The sequence below is a fragment of the Melanotaenia boesemani genome, chromosome 2 (genome assembly GCF_017639745.1).
Source record: "Melanotaenia boesemani isolate fMelBoe1 chromosome 2, fMelBoe1.pri, whole genome shotgun sequence".
Classification (NCBI taxonomy): Eukaryota; Metazoa; Chordata; class Actinopteri; order Atheriniformes; family Melanotaeniidae; genus Melanotaenia; species Melanotaenia boesemani.
The window spans coordinates 22,790,840-22,808,223 of NC_055683.1; the positions used below are offsets into that span (position 1 = coordinate 22,790,840).

Consider the following 17,384-nt stretch of genomic DNA (forward strand, 5'->3'; position numbering starts at 1 on the left):
ATTTAAATTGAAGTTTGTTGTTTTCGCTCATCTGAGAGATCACACTTGTCTACAAAGATGAATTCTACGAAACTAGCTTGGTTTTCTGAAAAAAAAAACCAAGATACACTGTACTAACATACAGCTAACAAACTGAAATACATAACAAAGAGTATGTTTTTATTTCTGTTAAGGCAGATGATGGTAAATGATGGATTTTTCAAAAGACTTCTCTTTGCCATGATTGTTTATTCAGCAATTTATAATAATTGCGTTAAAGCAGACAGCCCCCAGGAGCAATCAGAAATCTCATGGGAGCTAATAGGTTAATATAGCAATGCACAGGAGATTGTAGTCAGAAAAAAAATAGTTGATATCAGTTATAGTATTTAGCTGGTTAAGACTGAAGTGATGGAATCAACAAACTATACTGAGTGGAGTACAAACACAAAGTTGAGTATATTAGAAAGACTAAAAACAGGGAGGGGTTGTTTTTCCTCATGTTGAGGTGTGTTCGTGACAGAAACTAAAGATGGATGTTGTTGGTTATGCCTGGTTTTGCTGCCATACAGCCGTGTCTATGTGAGATGATTCAAACATCTTGTGGAAGTGATGTTTACTGCATGTTGTTCTCAGGATAATTGTAGTTATTGTAAACATTACATCTTTTGGCTATTTCAATTTATACTGCTGGCAATATTTTTAATATGTAGTTGTGTGATGTTAGTTTGTTGAGTAAATATTAATTTATCAGTTGCAGGACTTTTCTGAGATACATTAAAGAAAGAAATTTCAGTTGCTTTTACAATCCCTTGTCTGTACCTTCCCTTGTGGGGCAGATATCAGAGCGACAGGTGCTGCTGTGAGTAGAGAAGCCAGTTAGCTGGGTGCTGTCCTGTTTGCCTGAGACACTTGAGCGCAATATCCAACAAGAAACCAATGTTGCATTACTTTAAGATGTAGTTCCACTTAAGCTCAAATAAGACATGTTTAGCTTATCTGAACTTCTACTTTTTAAAGGCTGTTTCCAAACTCTAAACCAAAAATGGGATTAATCATTTTTTGTAAGAAGTACAGTCATGTGAAAATGACGTAACCATCTTGGTACTTTTTTCCGTCACTGTAAGGAAAATGGCAGGGGTGAGACACTCACTTGTTGAGGTAGATTCGTTTCTCTGTGAACTGGCCTGATCCATGCTCGGGATCCTCGTATGGCTCATTCTGCACCACCTCCACACCTTCCCCACGTTCACTCTGTTCATGACTGTGTTTACTGATCATGTACAGCTGGCCGATTCGGTACTGAAAAACAGACAGGAGACAAATAAACAGAGAAACCCAATTGATGCTAATGAGGAATCAAAATCAATTAATGTTCTTATAGCAGCAAACAGATGCAAATGGACGAAGAGGTGACTGAATGGAAAGAAAATCTTTGTAGTTAGAGTCCAGCAACTGACTTAGCTGTATAATTTTACAGCAAGCATTAAAAATAAATGCAGAAGGGAAAATGCCGGGATTACTGCTCATAAACATTCCCATCACATGGGAGAAGTTGTCATAGAGGAAGCAACTAGTGGATTAGGAGCTGCATAGTGACAAAGACCTCATATCAAACAACAGAAACAGAAGCAAGAGCCATTTAGGTGACCCCCTCCCACAGTCCCTTGTGACTCATCAGTCAGCACCCACAATCTTTTACTCATCGCTCATTGACCCACTTGGCCAAGTCACAATGTCCCTTTGAGCCGCCATTACAGGTCAGACTTTGGAGTCACATGTCAACTATTTTCCATACATTTGGAAAATGACAAGGGCTGGAATGAGGATGCTCCATGACAGAGATTTTCAACTGCTTGTGGACCTATTTCTGGCTTGGGGAAACCAATACAGCCCTGATGGTGACTTGTGCTGCTCTGCTGGAATGCTGAGGGGTCATGAAGGACTTAACTGACACACAGTATTACTCCAACCAAGGATAGCTGTGTTAAGCTGATGGAAAAAAGGACAAGGACCGCTTGGGATGTTGAACTTGCGACTCAACTACTAAAAGCCAAGAATGAAGAGAAATGTAATAGCGGAAAAAAAAAAAAAAAAAGAAAAAAAAAAAAAAAAAAAAAATATATATATATATATATATATATATATATATATATATAGCTAGTTTATATGGAGCAACAGGCAGCGAGTGGAACTTGTTATATCATAATGCCAAATTTTTCCATCTGCTGACCATGAAAGAAAAGCAATGAGCTGTGAAAGAGAATTCCCAGCTGGAATGTTGATGGCGGTGTGTTTCTGACTGCACAGCTGTTGGAGTCTGGCAGAATTTTTCTGCCACAATAACACAGTCACAGGCCAGGCATGCTAGAGGAGGAAGCTGTACTTAGACACGCACAAGCACAAATGCCTGTGGAGATTTATAGCTTGATCAATCATATGGCCAATGAACATATTATGGAGATTTATAATCCTAAAGTGGTTTTCAGTAGTTTTTACAGAACTGAAATATTTTTTAAAATAAAAAAATAAATATAAATAAATATATTTAAAACGTTATTTTCTCTGTTTAACATTTTGATTTGTAGTCTGTTTGACAAAGTGCTATATAGATAAAGATTGAGTGACTGATTATGGTAAACATTTATTGATTTCAGCTTCTCAGATATGACAGTTTGCTGCTTATTTTGCCTTAAAAAGAAACTGGTTATATATTATGGCTTTAAGGATTCTTGTTTAAATCAGAAAAAACCCCCAAAACACTTTCATAGCATCATCATGGTTGAAACGAGTCATCAACAAGAAAATAATCCCATACTGACTGGTCAGTCATTGCATTTGTTGTAAATGTAGAGGGTTTCCACAAATTAAATATTTGGGATATGCAGGGTTTCCTGAGCCAGTAACACAAAAGTTGTGGTGCTCATTGCCAAGAAAAAATGTCAGGTATTTTTGTGACTGGGTATTGCATGTTAACCTCAAGCAGGCAGTTCGAAAACTAGTGTGAAGCACCAGAGATGAAACCAAAGAGAGGAAATTATCAGGATGTCAGGAATGAGCAGTTAGTAGCGCTGCCACTCCTCTGCATCAGAATGAACTAGTGGAAGGGGTTTGAACACCTGACCAGTATACCCCTCTAGACACCTGCCAGGGGAAGCGGTATAGACATTACCCAAAGGAAAAAGATCTTAGGGCAGACCTTAGACTTGTTGGAGAAATTGTACCTCTCAGCTGGCTTGGGAATGCTACAGAGTTCTTCTAAATAAGCTGAATGAGGTAGCTGGGGAAAGGGAGAACTGGGGATCTCTACTGAGACAATTGTAAAACTTGAACCAGTTACAGAAAAGACAGGAAGCGAATGACAAACTGTGATGGTTGAACAAGAATCCTATATTAGGGAATTTGTTTGCTATCTTCTCTCCTCCCTTCCAACCTTCTTAAGCAGTTTGTATTATTTATTAAAAAAGGAAGCAATTAATAATGTTTCCCTGGTTGTGTTTAACCCTCTAAGCGCAGGAGTCACAAACTTGCGACAAGAACCAGGCCATGTCTGTAGAAAGAAAGCTTTAACCGGTTACCAGTTTCCACTGTTAAATGGCAGACATATAAATCGACCCCTAACAATCAGCCATGGTTCGTCAACAATCAGCCGTTGCTGATTTTATATATATATATATATATTTATATAGAGTTGATTACTGCCTCAGAAGAATATCTGGAGATACACACATACACTGTCAGTCAGTAGTCTTTGCATTGGAAAGTAACAGTAAAGGGATAACCCATGCTTAAAAAACTGTTGTGAAAGGTTCTTGGCCAAGCCTCGGTGTGTAATGACTTGAATGTCGGTATTAAAAACCTGCTGAGTTTTGTAAGCTTTGTAAAAAAGCAAACATTCTGCTATTTATCTTGAAAACCACTGGAAAAATCACCAGCTACAAATGAAAAATCTGCATTCTGTTGTGCTAGCAAACATACATCTCAGAAGAAGAGGATGCTGTTATGTTTACACAAACTTCATAATCTAAATGGATTACAATGCTACATGCCAGAGGAAAACATAATAAAGAGTGTGCATTTCTTAAAAATATCTTCCATCTCAAAATAACAAATAAGATTTATCTTCGTTATTGTGTACACAAACACAAGTGCCTCATTTAAGGGATAAAGTAATTTCTGTTAGGTCTTACTGATGCCTTATTTTGTCCACCTCTATAGTTAACAAAGATGCTTTGTTAAGTATAGAAATAAAAATAGGTTGTTGCTTCACTCAAGAGACACCATTTTGAGTGAAACAAATGTAAAAGATGGTGAGTAGCAAATGCAAATCTTTCCAGTGGATGCTTATTACAAAGTGAGAGTGCCCATTTTAGAGGACCTCTCAGTATCTTTGATCACACTGATGGGTAGCAACAGTGAATTAACAATAAGCACCATCTTTTTCTGGCCTCCCCTCCCCCAGCCCTATCGACTAAATCAGGGTTCAGATGTTTTGTGTAAACAAGCCAGCTATTGTGCCATTTTTCCTACCTGTCTTTGTATGTAGCTCCTGGCGTACATTCAAACTAAAAGCTACAGCTGATGAATGAGATGCTGCTTTCATTATTGTCTTTGGAAATCCCACTCTAATGACCAGAAAGAAGAAGTGGCTGGCGTTTTGGGTAGAGTGGCCATGAATAATTGCTTATTATTTCCCTTTCTCTCCCTCTAAAGACTGCAGAGCCATGGGGTAGGATCAAGGGCTGACAAGAGGGGGAAATATCTCGTGTTCAGGTGTAATTGCTTTTCTACGCTTCTTTTCACCTGTCACTGGATTTATCTGCCTTTTCTTTTTCAATTGTCTTCTGTAGTGTTCCTCCTTATCCTCAGAGTTTCAGCCTTTTTACCTAACTTTTCTCCAAACTTTGCTCTCAGCTTAATATGTTCTTTCCATTATTGCAGCTCAGCCGCCCCCAGCACTACTACACCTGATAGCTTGAGTATCATGTCATACCTCATGTAGTGACTTTTACTACTAGTAATAGCAGTTTGTTAGAAAAAGAGCCAACGGAAGAGTTGAACATGATGAACTATTCCAAGGAATGGAAATTCCCCTTTTCATTAAAGGAAATGTCATCTAATAAAAACAAACATCAACTGAATATGTTGAGTAATATGTTATTACAATCTACAATACAATACAATACCATAGATACAATACAATCAAAGGTAGATGTTTCCGCAAGGCAGTTATAACAGTGTGAAAGACTATAATTTCACCACACTTGGTGAAGTCCAGGGCTAATTCCTTCATGTCAACAGAGAACCTAGTGACAGAGAACCTAGTTTGAAATACTCATGTCATTCATTTCTAACTCTGTGGACGGTGTGATGGTTGAGGTAGAAGGACTTGTTGACTTTTCAGGATCAAATAAAGAAAGGGAAAATGGGATTTATTTTAATTGTTGGAATTCAAATTTTGCAGTATTGCGAAGCAATAGTTTTGATCAAAAGCTGGAATAGACTTGCTAAAAGAAGGATGGGATTTTTTAAATATACAGAAATTAAGTAATCTGGTTTCAAAAATTGGGAATCATGGTTAACAACCATTTAGTTTTCTACATAAGTGCAACCGTATTCCCTAGCTTTGGAGTTGTTTGTTGGTATCCATCCAGTCATTTTCTACAGCTTATTTAAGGTTGCAGCAGCTCAAGCAGAAAAGCCCAGTCTTCCCTTTCTCAGGTCACTTCTTCCAGATCTTCCAGGGGAATCCAAGGTGTTCCCAGGCCAGCCGAGAGACATAGTACATCTAGTGTGTCCTGGGTTTTCCTGGAGGCTTCCTCCTGCTGGGATATGCCTAGAACACCTACTTGGGTAACATCCAGGAGGCAGATGCCTGGGCTACCTCATCTCAGTTGCAGAGAGGCAGCGACTCAACCCTACACCACATCTGGATGCCCAAGCGTCTCTATTTCTATGGGAGAGCCCAAATGCCCTGCAGAGGAAACTTTTTCCGGCCACTTGTATCAAATATCTCATTCTTTCGGCCAACACCCACAGCTTGGGGGAAGGAATATAGATCGACTGGTCAATCAACTTTTGAATTTCTCAGCTCCTTCTTTACCACAACAGACTGATATAGCATTTGCATTACACCTCATGCTGCACTGACCCACCTTTTGATCTTCAGCTATATTCTTCCCACACTCATGAAGAAGATCCTGAGATACTTGAACTCCTCCACTTGTGGAAGGATCTCATTTTCAGCCTGGAGACAGCATTCCACCTTTTTCTGGTTGAGGATCGTGGTCTTGGAATTGAATTTTTAGTACCCCTGGATACATCAAGACTAGTCTTTGGTTTGTTGGTTGTTGTTTAATAAACATCACTGGAAAAGGAAGATGCACATAACTTAAATGGCTACATAAGTTGTGGGATGTATGACTATCTAAGGTTAAAACAGAGAGAACACATTCGCTCACTGATACAGAATTATCTAAGTCATTCTGGGACAACAACAGTCTTGAGGTTACATCTCCGAATAAATTACATATCAGCAATTAACTATCAAAATTACACTGACATGGGTGGCACCTGGCTTCTCGCTTGTCACAACTGAAAGAATAAGAGGATGCTCCATGCTTGTCCTAAAATAATTTTATTTAATAAACCACATCCTGATTTTTGGGAGTTCAAAAAATGAACAAAAAATAAAGAATAAAGAAACCACAGTAAAGTTTAAGAGTGATGCTGTTTGATTCTAATATACACACCTGAGTCACTGTGGATTAACATGTAAATGTACAATGTGAAGCACCATTTACAGATGACAGCATTAAGCCTATACTGTGATCAAACTGTGTTTTTCTGTCTCTTTGTTCTAACACAGCAGCAGGTGGCGGGGAACTGTGGTAATCGTGCCACTGCCAAGGAGTGTGTTACTGTGAGTGTAAGATAAGAATCCTCACTGACAACACACACACTGAGTTACAAACATGAGACAATACTGGACACAATGCTAGGATGTAATTAAAATTCAAGCTCAGACAGAGTAATTACTGCTCTGAGTGCTCAGTATTCTGGGATAAATGACTGTTCTCCTGAGATGTTAAGCCTCTGCACTAAATGTCCATTTTAATCTGTGTTCTTGTGTTTGTTAAAGACAGAGATGTACAAGCACAAGCAGAAAGATTGTACTTTATTTAAATGCTGCAGTAAAATCTCATGTTCTTATTAGGGTTACTGTTCTGTTCACACAACAGTCATTATCATTTACACGTGAAAACCAAAAATATCTAAAGTGTGTAGGATTGTCCAAACAGTACATGGTGTTCAACAGAGTTATCCAGCCTCTCACAGCTGATTTACACAACAGTGGCCAAACAAGAAATTCAGAAATGTAAATGGAGACAGATTTATTTAGACTGGCTGAGGCTGATCCTGAGCTTTCATATGCGAACCATGTGCCAACAAAACAGTGCCAGTCAAAAATTTGGACACACTTTCTCATTAAATCCAATAGGCAAATGTGTCTAAACATTTGACTGGTGAAGCAAATTATGAACCTTGGACTGCAAATGCTGTTGTCCTTTATCTGGATAAATGTGTGACACATCCTGTACTAGCCCAGCTTCAGTACAATTAAAATGCAATCTAAGCCTTTCTGATGACATTAGTTGACACGTCATTTATTACAGGTGTGTAGCAAACGTGTTTGTCAATTTAAATGCAAAAAAGAATTGGAAAAATAAAATAAAAAACTGAGGTACATACTGTAATATCCCTTCAGGATTTGTGAAATTGCAACTTCTATTTTCTTTTTCATCAGACAGGAAACAAGAATCATTCATCAGATTGAAAAACTCCATTAAAAACATTGTAGAGAGGCTCAGCATCTGCCATAAACTACATTTTGCTCAGAGGAAGAGTTTTTTCATGTAAGCATGACCAATCCATGGAGTTGAGAAACCATGGCTGACATTTTTAGTTTATATGTTTATATCAGCATTGTTTTAGGTAAGTAAAAATGGAAGAGACGATAATGAAGCATGTAAAATAGAGGAAAAAACCCAACATCTGTGGAACATTACAGGCTTTTTAAAAAAGAGGAAAAATTCCTGATGTTTATGATTGAGAATGTTGTATAATGAGAAGCCTGGAGAGCTCAATACAGCAACTTCAGCCCTACGTGAGCTGAGCACCGCTGCTTATTCTTATGTCTCTGTCAGACTACCCAGCACCATGGGACATATAAATCACCATAACATCTCCTAGTTAAGTGCTTTCAAATATTGCTTCACGCAGATGAACTGAAACAATAGCCGTAAGTAATTTAATGTGAAGAGAAACATTTGTACGTATTTGTGAGCTGAAGTATTTAAGAGAAAGTTAAAGTTCCTGTTTTTGAGCAATTGTTTCTCAGCAACCACACAGTGAATGACAGAAATGCCAGAGCACATTCACCTCATTAACTCACAAACTAAGGCAAGCATTAAGTATTTTTTTTCCATCCAATCTCAAAACCCACATTTTCATTCTTTCTGTCTTCTTTCTCTTCTTTTTTTTTTTTTTTTACTTCTCTGGGAATAAAATGAAAGCACCCCCCCCCCCACCACCACACACACACACACACACACTCTTATATACACATTGCTGTGTCAGCAGAAGTGTGGAAATGCTCTCAAGAGTGTGCTTATACAAATTCACTTGGCACAGACGTGACATATGCAGTGCAGCAGGATGTAGAGCGGCAAAGCACTTATGTGACGTAATTTTATGGATCCATTTTTTAAATCATAAATCATATGGTTAAAAAACATAATTTATCGGACATACCTTGTGTTAAGAGGTTTTAGTGTTGGTCAGGGCTGAGCTTTATTCCCTATACCTTTCTGGTCCATAGGCACTGCACTGCAAAGCAAAGCAGCTGCAATATGTTCTGACATATTTCATCACAGCATGCATTCATGGTTTCAGCTGTTTGTGCTGCAGCAGCTCCTCTGAACCAAATACCCTGTGCAGCAGCCTGGGTTTTAGCTGATTACTGTTTCTTTTTTATCTTATGTTCCCTGAGAGTGAAAAACAAGGTGAAATTTAAGGGCAGAATAAAAGGCCTAAACAACAAACTGAAAAGCCATCAATTAAAGTGTTCAGCAACCTCTCTTCAGATGAGCAACCATTATAGATATGTGTGTAGAAAATGGTTTTAAAGAACCAATTTTGAAGAAATGCATCTCACTGAAGACGAATGGTATTTTTATTATTCGTGGTGCTCAGAACGAGCACAAAGGGGAAATTTAGCAGTGACAACAAAAGTAACTACTATGAATGCACCTGAAGAGAGCTCCTCTCAGGGCCCCAAGAGCAGATTACATAAACTGTTTCACAGACGTGTGCTGGGGTGTAACTTATTTATACTGATCGTTGCTGGTGGGAAAGAGCACCTTCCTCTCCTGCCTCCCTTTCTACCCATTTTCTTCCCCCCTCTGTCCTCTAATACTGGATCTCTGCAGTGTCTGGGGTCACTGAACTACAGATTATATAACGCCAAGATCACTCACTACAGATCACTCCAGCATTCATCATCTTTACTCCCTGCCTTGCAGCACATTGGAGAGATGTGTTTATATGCATGTATGAAATGGAGAGAAAAGAGTGTGCGAGGGAGAGAGAGGGGGAAGGAAATGGTCTGAGGTAAAGACAGGGGAAAGGAGAAGAAAGAGTGAAGTGCTGAAATATGTTCAGGAAACTGTTGTGACATTACATAAGAGAACTTGACTGAGGACAGCTGTCTTTTGCCCTCTTCACAGTTGCTTTCCTAATCTATATTCTCCTTGATGCATATTAGTTTCTCTTTCAGCCTTTGCTCTGTACACATTCACTTGCTGAATCTTTCCCTTTTTCAGTTTTTCTCATTTCCTCTCCTTTGTCTTTGCATATCGTCTTAATGCAGGTTTGGCAGAATTATTCAGCCATGCTAAAAGAGTCATGAGGAAGACAGCATTGAAGCCGTTTCACTTGAACATGTCTGAATTAAAATCAGTTTGACAATACATCAAAACAAATTTGATGTCTCCTGGTCAGATGACATGAAGTTATTGTGCTTATTGAGCACTTGCTAATTCCTGCATTATATTCCAGTGTACTTCCAGTTATTTGTATGTTAACATTTGCTTTATGTCATATTTGGTGAGTTTTGTTTGGAGCAGAAAGGGCAAGACGGAGAATCTAAATGTAGGAGATGACTAAGTAGGGGATATAGCATTTTAATAAAACTGCACAAAACCAAGTAGGTCTCAAAGAGAGAAAATCAAACACAAGAAGTAAACAAGAGCAAGAAAAGACACACAAGGAATGTAACACTACATCTCAATGAATAATGAAGCAAAACCCAAAATATATCTTTAAACTTGTGCCTTTTTTAACTGTTTGTCAATTTGCGTGAATTCATATTGGCAGTGTAGAGTAATATTAAACTATAATAAAACAGCAACAGAGTAATTCCATCTCTGACTTGTTGATCTCCTGACTGACACAATTAACCTCAATCATTAGTTAGTTTTTCCGTATGTGACCAAGCAACTGCAAAATATTTCCCCAGTGTAATACTTCATGTAATCGTCTTTGCTTGGGAGCAAATGAGAGAAATAAATCTTCAGAACTTCAGTCTGCTGCACTGTAATGACCATGAGAACCTAATGTCAGTGTAGAAATAACTACAAATGTGTTCCAAAGCTCGATTTGGGTCTGAAGATTAATAAAAAACTATATGTAAATCTCTGTTTGTAAAATGAGCTCGGGTATTTGTAATCCATAAACATAGATATGCAACCTATGTACACAGATGGTACATTAATGCTGACACTTTTGCAATCTTGGATACCCACAGATATACATCCTATGCGAAAAAGAGATTTGTAAGCAACTTCATTCTTCGAATGAGCAAGGAACTGCTCACAAGTCAGTGTGGCTGCAAAGACCATGTTGTTGCTGTCATAAGTCTCTAGAGTCTGTTTCTGCCCTTCTGTTTCCTTTTCCCGTTTCCCCATGTGTCTTTGCAGTATGGGTGTGGGTGTCTCTCTGCTCTGTCAGGTTCCTTAAGCACAGCTGCAACTCACCATAACACCAACTCTGCACTTTCAGTGAAAAAATTCTTCCAAGTGAATCATTTCAAGCTTTGTCCGTAAACATCACTGTACTTAAAGCTCAAATATCCTGTCTGCTCTTTGAGTCCAGAAACTTGCCACTATGACAGGAGCCCAGTTGTCTTTTATCATTTAGATGTCTCCAGTTTTTAGATTAAACTTTCCTTAACTGAAGTGGTTCTTGATTATATGAACTGAAAAGAAAACATTAATTTACAAACCAATAAGAAGACAAAAATCTGTCTTTTTTTTTTTTTTTTTTTTTTTTGTAATATTGGTTAACTTACTAAAATCCAAAGGTGCAGAGAAGACAAGATACACCTTACAAAGATCCACCTCAAAATTCAATGTTGCATGGCAGCCGTTCCTTATTTACACTAAAAGTTAAAAAATGATTATTGTTAAAATACGTCAGAAATTGAACCCCCCCCCCCCCCCCCCCCCCCACCCCCCCCCCCTTTTTTTAAATTATTAATACATTTTTATTTTATTATATTATTTTCCCTTTTTTTCTTTCTTTCTTCTTCTCTTTTCCTCCTCATTCTTCGGCAGGTCTTGTGGGTGGCAGGGTAAATGGGACTTTCTGTGGGTTTAGTGTGTTCCTGTCCATTTGTTGTAAAGTGTTGTGTACTCGTGCTGGTATTTTGGTACTGATAATGCACCTACCAGTCCATGTTGGAAATGCATATATCTGCATGATCTATAAACATGTAAGTTTGGTTGTATTGCATATTATCTGAATTGGGGTACATATATATATGAGTGCACAGGCATCACTTAAAAAAAAAAAAAGCTTGGTTAAGAAAAAACAATAAAACAAAAAAGAATAAAGCAAAAAAATCCAAAAGTGCCATCAGTTTTCTTAACAAGGTGTGCAGAACTCATGGCTAATCTTTCTCAGATGAGGATGTAATTTCCAGATTACATAAACCTTTGGGGTTGCACAATTGTTATGTAAAAGAAGGGAACAAGCAGAGAAATAAAAACATATTACTCATACAAGTCTGGCTGGTAGTTCACATAAAAACATGCATTTTGAAATTGTGATGTTCAGGGGATGGAATCATTATAGATGAAGTGGACTCTATTAGAGCCATTTCAAGTAACAAAAAACCAGAAATATATTTTACTCCTTTAGCTTGATTCCCCAGTCAATAGAAACATAGAACAGGTGGTAATCAATCTAGCCCCCTGAGGAGAACAAAGAGGAAGTGAAGCTCACAAGGTCATGCTGATGTGCAACAGGAGCACAGATTTTACGAATTGATTTTATTATAATTGATCCAGTTTTGTTTTTGAATGTGTCACAAATGGTGATGTTTTACTCTAATATCTATCACAATATTTAACTCCAGCTGATTCATGAACACATTCCCTGATATGTAAACCTTTTGTCCCTTTTGTTGCAGTTTGGGTGTTTTGAAATTTCAGATAGCTTGGGGAAAACAATCTTATTTATTACGTATCAAGAGAGCATTGGGCATTTCTTTCAGCCCTGCTGAGATACAGAGAAGGAAAAACTAACAAGAAGATCAGCAAGGGAAAAGAGATGAGAGAGAAAATGAGAGATGTTTAATGTTGTTTTGCTTTGGTCTCCTGTACTTAATGACATTTTCTTATGCTTTTCGTAGCATCCTGATATCGGTCGCTGTGATGTAGAGGTGTGCTGATAGTGAGGCTGCAGATGTACAGTTTTTCTGTTCTTGGAAAAAAACAGGCTGAGGAGAAATTGGAGATAGTGAAGCATGAAACTTGATAATTTTTTTTAAATCTTAAAAAAACCAAAAACAAAACCAAAAACAACTTTATCACCAACATCGTATTTTCTCTTCAAATTCTGATAACTCGTAAACTGTCCATCCTCTAAGAGTGTTTGCTTTCTAATTCTAATGTAAATGCTACAATTGGATTCATGCCTGAACCTAAACCCCTTAACAAATGTTGATGCCCCACCAAGGCCTGGGTCGGAAAAGCCCTGTACATCCCATTCCATGTCCTTCCAACATGATTCAGAATCTGGTTTACACCAACAAGCTACAACCCTCAGCAGCTGAGTAAGAATATTCTCTTAAATTTGGTAGAATCATACCCCTTTTTCCTTTAGGAAACTTAAGTGTTTTATATTACACTCCGGGGTTCACTCCTGTTCCATATTATCCTCCTTTGTTTGGTCTTTTCAAACACACCTCTTTATTCATCAGATATTACATGTATTGTTTAGAGTATTCCCATACCTATAATCCTAAAGCTTTGGTCCCTTTATAGATGACTTACTGAAATTAAAACTCTTACTGAACCATTAGAGCAGTTCTACATACTCTGTGTTGAATACTTTTAAGTAGTTTTCCAAAAATTAATGCCTCGTTATTAACTACATTGTTATTTTCTTATTTGTTATACATTTGACTTATTGTTCAAAATACCCACATTAAGTCTCCATATAGAATATTTATTTTTCATCCAAATGATATATCCAAATGTATAGTTATACCTGTTTTATTATGAACTTTTTGTTTGAACCAAAAAGTCAAATCTGCTGTGTGTCTCTGTGACAAACTGGTAAATATGTATGTAAATAGATAGCGGATTGTTTCTGGAGCTTTACGGTGGTTTCAAGTACACATGCTAAGCCATGGAAATTAGTTTTGGGTGTTGTTTTAAACAGAAAACAACTATAAGAAACAAGAAAACTATAAGAAACAACTTATTTCTTTTATTAATGAGACACCATTATACAAAACATAAAATGATTATTAGTCACTACTAAAAAGTTTATGTTCAAACAAAATCTAGGTTAAGAGTGTGGAGTCACTGTGTGAAGTAAAACAAGGGCAACCTGATGAAGGTGAGGACTATTTATAATTATCTTGTATTCCATTGGCTGGAGGAGGTTTGACAGACAGCTCTTTCAACAATCCAAGAGAGAGGAAAAAATATCCAAGAGCAGAAGTTTTGAAAGAGCAGAGAATGTGTCTGAGTGTGAGGGAAAGAGACCAAGTCTGAGGGCAGTTTTGAAAGAAAGAAAAATATATTTGAGATCAGAGTTTTGAGAGAGAGCAAAATGATATTTGAGTGTGAAAATTAGAAATCTTGCTCTCAAAGCAAACAATTACGCTCTTGAAAAAAGATAGAAAAATACCCCCGTACCTGAACAGTTACTGTGTTCCTACAAATTGATTTGGATGGTATTGCATGCTCTTTTCCAGTCTGGCCCTTTTGGGCTACAAACAGTGGACCACATTAAAATGTCCAGCATCATAGCAAGCAGAATGATAGTCTGGATGCTGTGCTGTGCCGTTTGCTTTGCCAAGGGGAGGCTTATAAGTATAAGGCTCCTCTTGATAGTCATTTATTTATTTATTTACTTTGAATCATGGAATCTATGTAATCTTGCTGGACCTGACCGGAGGGGACAGAAAAAGAAGGAAGACAGCAAAAAAAAAAAAAAAAAAAAAAAAGTGGAAGCAGAAAGAAGAAAGAGGAGACAAAAACAACACAGACAGAAGGCAACCACCCTGCAATCCACACGATTACCAGACAACAAACTGTAACACTCGTACATAAATACACCAGTAAATTTCCTACGGCTTTTACAGAAAAACAGAGCTGTCAGTGATTAAGAATTCTTACATATTAACCAAATCAAAAAGAAATGTCACAAATGTATCACAACACCAACCAGATACAAACTCACAGAAAAAAGCATGCAGAGGATGGGGAGTAGGGAGTGATCTATGATGAGGAGTGATGAGTGAGATCATGCAAATGCGACCATGACTCTATAGAAGCTAGAGGCAGACTAGGGCAGCCCAGAGACCCGGGCCATCAGCAGCAACCCCGCAGCACAAACCCAAACTACCCCACCCCGATGTTGTCCCCAGCCCCATCCGGAGGGTGGCAGAGGAGAACCCCAGCCAGAGCTGCCCGCAATCCTGGGGCACAGGTCCCAATGGGCCAAGACTGTGGCCCCGCCGGGGACCGGCTATCCAGGGTGGCCCGAGCGAAGGGTCCAGGGCCCCAGGAGCCCAGGGACAACCCCCCCCCCCCCCTCACCATGCCCCATGGTGGACAACCCAGGCAAGCCGGAGAACAGCGAGCCCCGAGCCCGGGATACACTAACACCCCCAGCCACCCCTCCCCACCCCACCCTAATGCGGCAGACCGGACATTCCCCAGAGCCAGCAGCCCATCAGCGCAGTCAAACAGGGGTGCCAGCTCCCGGGCCAGCCACTTCCCCCTGCCCACCCCCGGCCACACCCCGGGGGAACAGGGGTGTGAGAGGTCCCCATTACCCTCCCCCTCCCCGCTCCTGACTGTTTATGAAGTGTGTGTTGTTTGCAATTAAAATTGATGGGCAGTGACCACATTGACCTTAGTGGCCTCGCCAACCATGCACTACATGGCACGCCCCCCAGATGTTGTTTATGTGTTGTTTTTTTTGTGTTTTGAAGTCTAAGTGCAATTAAAACTGAGAGGCGCGTTGCCACAGGGTGCACCACGGGAAACCACCAAGAACCGGCAACCACCAGCAACTCCCCGCCATTTTCCAACCCCCAAAGTATTTTTAGGAAGAGTGTGCAGCAGAAAGCTAAGAAGCTGAAACCCATCTCCAGACATAGAGACATATATTCAGAACATCACGGATTGTTTGTAATTATGGTGTTTGTTAAAGCTGCTCCGTTGCTCCCGCTGGAGGGGTGTGTTCCACAGGAATCCATGTTTGTGTTGCTGAAACAAAGATAGAAACATTACTTACTACTATAGTATGTAAAAAAAAAAAAGAAAAAAGTTTATCGTATTTAGTTTAACGTCGTCACCTCGGCAGAATGTAACTTGTTTAGCTGATTTTTTCTTATAGTAAAACAATCCAGAACTCAGAAATATTAAACCAAAGATGAGTCCACACAGTCCAATAATAATTTGAATTTGTGCTTCAGCAGGGAGGGAGTCATCTAAAACAGTCAGGAAACAAAAGATTATTATGAAGCATCTGCACATTGTACATTTTTTCCTTCCATTTTTCATCAAAGAGTCAAACTTACCCCAGACCACAATTTTTGGTTCAGAAAGACTGGCGTGTTCAACCATGCAGGTGATGGTTTCTCCTAAAGTCGGAGTGTACTGCAGAAATAAATGCATCTGGTAATAAAGATCGCCATCAGCCATCACATCCGAATAACTGACTCCTGTTATTACTTCTTGTTTGTTTCGCAACCACGTTATCCTGACTTGCTTTGGGAAGAAGTTATAGGCGCTGCATACAAGCATGGCTGGGTGTCCACCGCTGGACTGCTTCACTAACTTAATTTTGACAGTGGGGGTTGTTGAGAGATTTCCTGGAAGATAAATACATTTCTCACTGTTTCTGAGTAATAAATTTATTTTGCAAGTTGTATATACTTAAATTGATTTCCTGTATTGTGAATCACTGCATTTCCTGAAATAATTGCACTGTGACTGATGGGAAAAGTATTGAAAAGTAATTGTATTCATAGGGAAAACTGAAATTCTGATATTGCTTTAATGGCATTAAATCAGAGTTGAGTGCATAATGTGCATATCAGAGTCACCATTCATGTTAATTTAAACTAAACTTAAATATTATATAATGTATGATATGTCAATATTTTAAAATCCTATTATAAACAAATTATTTCCTTAATAAAACAAAATGAATAAAGATATCTTACCAAGGCTTTGGATATAGTGTACATTGTCTTCACACAACAATTTGATTTCAAATTTTCTTTCAAGTGCATCGTATGGATCACCGTTCCAATGTCTTGAAGCTGCTATTGAATAAGGTGTGAATCCAGTCCAGTTGCCTCTTGTGCTGTTGTACTCCATCATTTTATTTTTATTAAAACTAGATATAATTGTATACTCTATATCTTCAAAGTGCGGCCCCTTGTATGAACAACATGCTCTGACTTGGTAGTAATCTTCATCAGTGAAAACTGTAATAAAAACAAATTTATTGATCACATTTCAATTACTATGATAACATCTTAAACTAAAAATGATACATAAGCATTCAAATAGAAAAATTATATGACTCACCTGGACTGAAAAGAAAGAAAACCAAACAAAACACATGATGAATGTGCATGTTTCCTCACAAGACGGAAACCAGACTAAGGAAACTTCTCCTGGGTGCAGCGTTTATGTTTGTTTAGATAAGAGGAAATGAAAGCAGACCACAATTTACAAAATAAAAGTATGCCTTCTCATGTTTGCTCAGTTAAAACATCCTCCTTACAAAACACAATTTATCGTTAAAAT

The 17,384-nt window shown here is 38.4% G+C and overlaps 2 protein-coding genes across 3 annotated transcripts in view; both read right to left on the bottom strand.

The window, feature by feature from the left end:
* The window catches only part of LOC121653340 (cytoplasmic phosphatidylinositol transfer protein 1-like), a 59,555-nt gene that overhangs the window by 15,775 nt on the left and 26,396 nt on the right, over positions 1–17,384 (bottom strand). For both annotated transcript variants that reach the window (XM_042006753.1, XM_042006762.1), the window contains exon 2: positions 1,133–1,281. In XM_042006753.1, coding sequence (XP_041862687.1) covers positions 1,133–1,281 — 149 coding nt within the window. The remainder of the gene's footprint in view (positions 1–1,132; positions 1,282–17,384) is intronic.
* Positions 15,413–17,226, bottom strand: LOC121653401 (rano class II histocompatibility antigen, A beta chain-like). The gene is made up of 5 exons (XM_042006877.1): positions 17,163–17,226; positions 16,793–17,059; positions 16,145–16,438; positions 15,920–16,054; positions 15,413–15,830 (listed from the first exon to the last, which is right to left on the bottom strand). The coding sequence occupies exons 1-5, from the start codon at positions 17,209–17,211 to the stop codon at positions 15,769–15,771; spliced, it is 807 nt and encodes a 268-aa protein (XP_041862811.1). The 5' UTR covers positions 17,212–17,226; the 3' UTR covers positions 15,413–15,768.